The 7,298-nt window shown below is 38.4% G+C and overlaps 1 protein-coding gene across 1 annotated transcript; it reads right to left on the bottom strand.

Annotated features, from left to right (window-relative positions):
• Window positions 1–1,014: 1,014 nt before the first annotated feature.
• LOC103336168 (TMV resistance protein N-like) lies at window positions 1,015–5,601 on the bottom strand. The gene is given in 7 exon segments (XM_008239195.3): window positions 1,015–1,192; window positions 1,194–1,660; window positions 1,940–2,215; window positions 2,362–3,457; window positions 4,103–4,619; window positions 4,757–4,857; window positions 5,396–5,601. Coding segments are annotated over 5 exon segments (2,364 nt in total). The 5' UTR covers window positions 4,594–4,619; window positions 4,757–4,857; window positions 5,396–5,601; the 3' UTR covers window positions 1,015–1,158.
• Window positions 5,602–7,298: the final 1,697 nt, after the last annotated feature.

Genomic DNA, 7,298 nt, shown 5'->3' with positions numbered 1-7,298 from the left:
TTATAGCTCCGCTTGATAGTCCCACTTTGTACAGATCTGGACGTGCCATCGCGATGAAGGTCATCAACAGCCTCCTCCTCTGGGGAAATGCTAACGCTGGATTGAGCAACTATTTTGCTGAAATCTTGCAGATCTTCCTCGTATACCAAACGGACACCACACCTCTTCACCAAGCTGCGGGTTGAGCTTTCAAATGAAAAGGTTAACTGATCATAACTGGTTCGCGAATTTGTACCAAAGCTTAGATCACGAGACACATAGAAGAACCAAAGATGATTTGACAAGGGTGTGACATTAGCTGCAAATAGAGGCACAGGGTACTCTTGTTTTCCATTGACTTTCAAAACACAAACGAGCTGCCATCCACTCTTTAATACTTGAAAACGGGCACACAAAGCATATCCCATCCACTTTTGTTTATGCAAATTCAGAGGTAAACTTACTGAAGAACCCACTCTTTGACGGCAGAACCACGAAGGTATTTTACTTCCAGGAATTACAATTTCATATCTATCTCCTGGACAATGTGCTACCTGTACAGTATGTAAACTGTAATGTCAAACAATGAGAGAGAGAGAGAGAGAGAGAGAGAGAGAGAGAGAGAGCTAACCTTGAGGTATCTTTTGAGCATAGTTAATGGTATTTCGTGGTCAACCAATCCAATGCAGTTGATGAAATTGAAACAGGACCACTTCAATCTGTCCAAATTTGATGGACACTGCAGCATTTTCAGCGCAGTACAACCATCTGCAATTACTTCTAAATTTTTATCCGACGAAAGGACCGGAACATGTTGAAGCTTCTTGCAACCACTCAAGTTTAAGTTCTCAAGCGTATTAAGTTGGCTAATTTCTTTCGGAAGGCTAAGAAAATTGTTCCCACTTAAGTTCAATGATACTAAAAAGGATAAGCAGCCAATGTCAACGGGAAACTCTCCTTCAGAAAGATTTCTACCACTTATATCCAATTGTACTAAAGCAGGGACCCTTGAGAGAGGAGGCAAGAACGAACTACAAGGATGATGGCTCTTCATTGGCATAACGCATGTTTGTTCTGATGGTCCACCATGAGAAGTCATCGATTTAAGGTTTTTTGGGACACTGGAAGACGGCCATTTTTTTATGGAAGTTCCACTTGTAACAATCTCCTCCAAGGACTCTAGCTCCCCAAAGCTTTCTGGCAGTCCGGCAAGGTTTATACATCCAGACACATACAAACTTTTAAGGGACTTCAAGTTGCCAATGGTACTTGGAAGACAACTTAGATGTATGCAATCTCTCAAATCCAATGAAGAAAGGCTAGTCAGATATCCAATTGATGGTGGTATACGTTTAATAGCAGTCCCATCTAAAGAAATCTTCGTTAAATGCTCCATAGGTCTCACGAATTCAGGAATTTTTTCAACACTTGAGCAACCAGAAAGAACAAAACTTTCAAGGCTTTCCATTGCAATCTTATCTGGAAGACTCTCCAGCCTTTTGCAGTCTTTAAGATTCAAGAAAGTAAGCTTTTTGAGAACTCCTATGGATGGGTGAATGACAACAAGACTTTCACATCCCTCAAGATCTAATCTCTCAAGATTTAGGACCCCATAGCAATTCGGAGTTCTTGTCAAGTGGAGTGAATGACTAAGTTTGATGACTTTCAACTTTTCAAAAGTCTGGAACATTTACAAGAAATGCATATAGTAATAAGATTCAGAAAAATTTATAGTATATATATATATATATATATAGTGCCCTTCATAAGGGGGATCCCCTTCCAGTTACAATGTAATGGAATCCATATCGACACCATATCAGACAACCAATATGTCATCCATGTTATTCATAATACGGATTCGATTACACATCGATATGGATCACATATAGATCACGCTATAGTGGAGTGGGATCCCCCCCTTTAGAAGGGTTATGTTATAGTTGCTGTAGACTTATACCTCTTCTTCATCCCAAAGTTGTTCAATGCTACTATGACACATGCTGAGTTTAACAAGCCCATTGGGTTCGAAATCTGATGGAAGGGACTTTTCAGGATAACCTCTCCATTTAAGAAATCTCAATGAATTAGAAAGACATGTGAGTCCTCGGGGAAGGCGCACATTATGAATTTTGAGTAATCTGAGGTTAGACATCTGGGAAAATGCTTGAGGATCACATTTTGCATCTTTTGATTCAGGAAAGGGTAGGACAATGCCTTCAACTGATTTAGTCCCCTGATAATGTAAAATAAGAACACGTGAATTCAATAATATCATAAAGTATAAGTCATCTTCACATGTCACTATAGAAGGAAATCAATTTTAGAGTAACTAGTCTGTTTGCATTCATCAATGTTTCATGTATCCATGTAAACTCTTACCGTACTATTCCTCAAAACTGGATAGATGTCCTTAGAAAGCCACAACCTGCTACGCTCACCAGGATGTTGAGATTCTTGAACTACAATCCCCTGAGCCATTGCTTGAAACAAATCATGCATCAGCACCATGTTATCAGAAATTATTATCAGAGACTTCTCAACAAGAACCTTTATGCCAATATCTAAATGAAAGCCACAACTGTCTAATATTTCAAATACTTGTTCTTTGCACTTTCCTACAAAGAAACATGCGATATCAAGGAAAATATTTTTTTGCTCTTTATCTAATCCATCATAACTTATTTTAAGTACTTTCATAATCTTTCTGCTAATGTCATTGTCCAACGAATGGCCATCATTCAGTTTCTCCCATGCACTGATCCATTCCTGTGGACCTCTTTTATGTAAATATGATCCCAAGGCTTCAAGAGCTAGCGGAACGCCATCGGCATAATCTGCAAAACTTCGAGATAAAGCTGTAAAATCTTTGTCCGGATCATCTCTTTCAAAGGCTTTCCAGCTAAAAAGTTGAATAGCTTCACGTGGATCCAATTCCAGCAACTTAAATATCTCCACACCATGTTTAAGTAGCAATTGTTCATCTGCAGTTGTAATAATGATTCTGCTCCCCGGACCAAACCAATTTTTCTTTCCACACAAGTTTTCTAACTGACTGATATCATCCACGTCGTCAAGAATGAGAAGAACCTTTTTTTGAACTAAGAAGTTAATCATCGTGGATTCCTCATCATTTTCGTCCCAATATTCTGAAGTTCTCTTTGTAAGGCTTTCACAAAGTCTTCTTTGTACATTGACAGGACCATGTTTTTCAGAAACCTCCCTAACGCTGAAAAATCTGCTCACATCAAATTTATGTCCAAGGGTTTTGCGAGCTATCTTTGCAATGGTTGTCTTGCCAATCCCATCCATCCCGCATATCCCCATAAATCGAACATCATCAGACTCGACATCTAAAAGAAAATATAGATGCTCCAACCTTGGCTCAATGCCAACCAGCTTTTTTGATTCCCAGAATACAGGAGGTACTTTGGTTTGTACCTTTTGAACAATTTCTTCAATAAGTTGTGGTTCATACCTAGAAGAAGAAAGAAAACAACAATTGCATAAGATAATAGTAATACGAATCACAAATAGACAATGAATAGAAAGCGACACTTTTTTGGTTTTCCTACCTGAATGGTACATCCGCCCCCATATAGTAAGGGGTGCCGATGGACCTATGTAATAAAATTTTTCTTCCTTTTACTGATTTTAATTCTTTTAATTGGACGAAGACTCTATATGATGGAAAGCTAAGAACGTTAGGGATTTGCAGATTCAATACGCTTAAGGAGACCTCTATGCGTAGATTCTCTCCTAAGCTTGGAGTAACAACAAAGCAAGATTTTTACAACTCTTACCTAAACAAGGACCCTCTGCACCACTATAAAACCCTCGTCATAAATAGACCGTACACAATCACAACCTCTCCATCCGAGCTATGAGCCTAATATTTACAAGGTTACTGACTTGAGCGTCAGAAGGTCCTTGGCAGGGTATTTCCGGACCTCCACTAGTCCAGGAAATTGTGTTATATCGCCACTTGGCATCATTATGTGCCAAATTGTTAATCCGGAAATGCATCATGACAATATTTAACATGAATAAATGACAACAGATTGAAAGGGTCAAACATTTCATTTATGAAAAAGGTTGGAGTTAAGAAAGAAGTAATACTAACTTATTCTTCGAAGTCCACCCTTTAAGATTAGCAACTTTCGTTAAAGCAGCTTTCCACTCTTTCAGTTTATTTGTGTCAAACCGTTTTTCATGGTCTCTGAAGGCTTTCTCAAAACTCCCCTTTTGTTTTCGAACATCAGAGGGTTCCAAATCATAAAATATTGGTAGAATTGCATCTCTCGCTCCCATGCATTTGAGAACTTGTACAAGTTCATTAAGGCACCATGTTGAAGAAGCATAATTTGGAGAGATCACAATGATGGCTAACCTTGATTGTTCAATTGCTGAGGACAGTTCTGGAGAAATCAATTTTCCCTTTTCAAGATCTGTGTCATCCAAGAAAGTTCTAATTCCTAGAGCTTTCAGTTTCTGATCTAAAAATGCTGTGAAACTCAAGCGGGTTTCACCCCTAAAACTCAGAAAGACATCATACTTCCATTGAATAGCTCTAGGAACAGATGATGAAGATGCTCTATTGGTGCTCAATGCCATGGGAGACTGACTAGCTAGTTTTTCATCTGTACCAATTAACAGGACATGCTGTCAAAGCAATATGAGATTAATTTCAAAAGCAATCTGCTGAATGCAATGTAATTAGAACAAGCAATTTGGTGAGTTTTTCCGAATCATTCTTGTAAAATATAAACTATTTTACCTGCTGCTGTTTGATTTAATCTGCAAAATTATACTCCAAATACATGCAACGTCATGAAAGTACAATCTCTCAGTCTCTTCAACTATCCCTAATGTTTGAAACTGAATATGAATTAACCAAAGAACATCATCAGCAATACAATGGATCAGAAACAGGAGAGAATGCACAAAAATAGAGAAATACCATAAATTGTAAGGTGTTGAAATCCTACAATTTTGTGGGGATCAAGTTTTCTTAAAAAATAATCCATCTTCATTCGACAAAAAAAAGAATAATCCATATCTTCTACCTTCAAATTGTTTAAAAAGTTTTCATTTATTCGTTTAGCATGCTTTAAATATAGAGAGTTATCCTATCCAATCCAACCCTAAACACTAAACGAGCCCAATGCATGCACAAATCACAAATGTAAACAAATCAAGAGATGTTAGCAAAATCATTAGTTGGAGGGTCTAACCTGAGTTTATATAATAGAAAATAGACTAGAACTCATAATTTAAAGTTACTGATAGGCCAAAGTCCACCACAGAATTACAAGTCTTGGTAAAAATCTAGTAATTAATCAGAAAAGAACAGGAAACCAGAACGCTCAATGCACAAATGTAAAAGAAATCAAGAGAGATGTTAACAAAGTCTAACCTGGGCCTGTAAGAACTCACAGCTCTAGTGTCTGATTTGCTGAAATCCATAAGAGAAAGAGACACAAGTCTCATGGCAGAGTCTGTTATACGGTGAAGTCAACGGTTGCAGACGGGGTCCTCTAATAAGTCTTCGAGCCACCTTCCTGGCAAAACCACCACAGATTCTTCTATTTTTTTTAACATTTTTTGTCCAAAGTCAGCTTCGCGGCAACGTGGTAAATCTCTATGGGCTGCGGCTTCTTCTTTTCTGCAACTTAACTTTTTGAAAAAAAAAAGCGGCTTTCTCTTTTTGAGAAAATTTTAAAAAGAATGCTACTATTTCTACCTCCTTTTCTTATTTCCCAACCCATCTTATTTTTAAAATTTTAAAGACAAATTTATCCCTTTATAAAATGACTTCTAAATCCTTCATCCCGACGAAATCCCCGACCGCCCCACCACACATCCGAACCCCACCTCCTCTCTCCCACTTTTCTCTCTTCCCCTCTCTCTCTCTTCAACAGACCCACCCTACTATCTGTCTTATCTTTCCCATGCACCCATCCACCCTCTCCCTCCTTTTTTTTATCCTTATTTCTCTCCTTCCTTCTCTCGACAGCCACCCCTATGAATGAATTGATTCTTTATTTTTCTTTCGTTTGTTATTTGGTATGGTTTTAGGTTGAATAACTCAAAGGGTTATTGTTTTGGATTGGCAGGGGGTTGAAGCTTAGCATGTTTTCGGGATTTTTTTGGAATTGTGATTGAAGAAGAAGAATAGGAAGAATAGGAAGGGGTTGTTGGGTTTGTTTGGGTATTTTTTTTTATTTTAATTTTTTGCTCAATTTATGGGTTTTGGTTGAATTAATAATGAGAGAATATTTTAGGAATAAAGGTGGGTGGAAAAATAGGATTGTGTTTTTTCAAATTTACATGGTGGGTGGGAATATAAGGTGGGTGGGAAAATAGACAAGAAGGTGAAAATAGCAGCACTCAAAGTAAAAGATGACGCATACACAACATAATAGACATTTAAAGTATATTACATGTCAGTAATCACACAAGCACCGACGTAAAATTAATTATCCGTGACACAAATGTGGAAAAACCGTCGCTTATATGATTATCCACATCGCAATGTAGGAGAACAACGCCTTTTTAAATAAATTCCACGTCTATTTCTTTCAAGAATCATCATTTAAATTATACAAAGAAGGCCCTTGGACAGAGTTAGATGATGCTTTTTCTATAAAACGGACGTATGAATACTTTAAAATGTTGCAATATTACTAAATACCGACATAACAAATCCTACCCCCGACTACTGTTGTTACAGGCTGACTTTAAAAATTGTTTTGATGGCTTGGACATGAAAAGAAACGACGTGGATTATATCTTCAACGTCCTCTGGACCATCCACTGCTGCTAAACTCGAGTTGGATCCACCTTCTTTGATGGACCTTGACTCGGTCCACCAAAGTCGGATGCGCCCATGCGACGCCTAGTGAACACGAGCTTATTCACCACATTGTCCGCGCTTAAGCGTGCTTTCATGGTAGGATAGGTGGTGGCAGTGACCACTGCCTGAATATCCAGCCATAAACCTTCTTTAAAGCGTCTGCACTTCTCTTCTTCAGTGGAAATTAGTTCAGAGCAAACCGGGACAATTCATTGAACTTGTGCTCGTATTCCAGCATGGATATAGACCCTAGTATGAGTGCAGATAGAACTGCTTGTAGAAGACACGCTAAAACTCAGCCTAAGTGACGGAAATAGGATCAACATACCTTCTACGAACAGTCTTCCACTAATGATAGGCGTTCCCCTTTAGGAGGAAGACAACCAACCGAACTCGATCTCCATAAGGGCACTGCAGGACTTCAAACACTCTCTCAATGTCGGTGAGCCAATTCTCACCTTCA

The sequence above is a fragment of the Prunus mume genome, linkage group LG6 (genome assembly GCF_029339155.1).
Source record: "Prunus mume cultivar Tortuosa linkage group LG6, ASM2933915v1, whole genome shotgun sequence".
NCBI lineage: Eukaryota > Viridiplantae > Streptophyta > Magnoliopsida > Rosales > Rosaceae > Prunus > Prunus mume.
The sequence above is the reverse complement of the archived record's forward strand: the minus strand, read 5'-3'. Positions and strand labels throughout refer to the sequence as shown.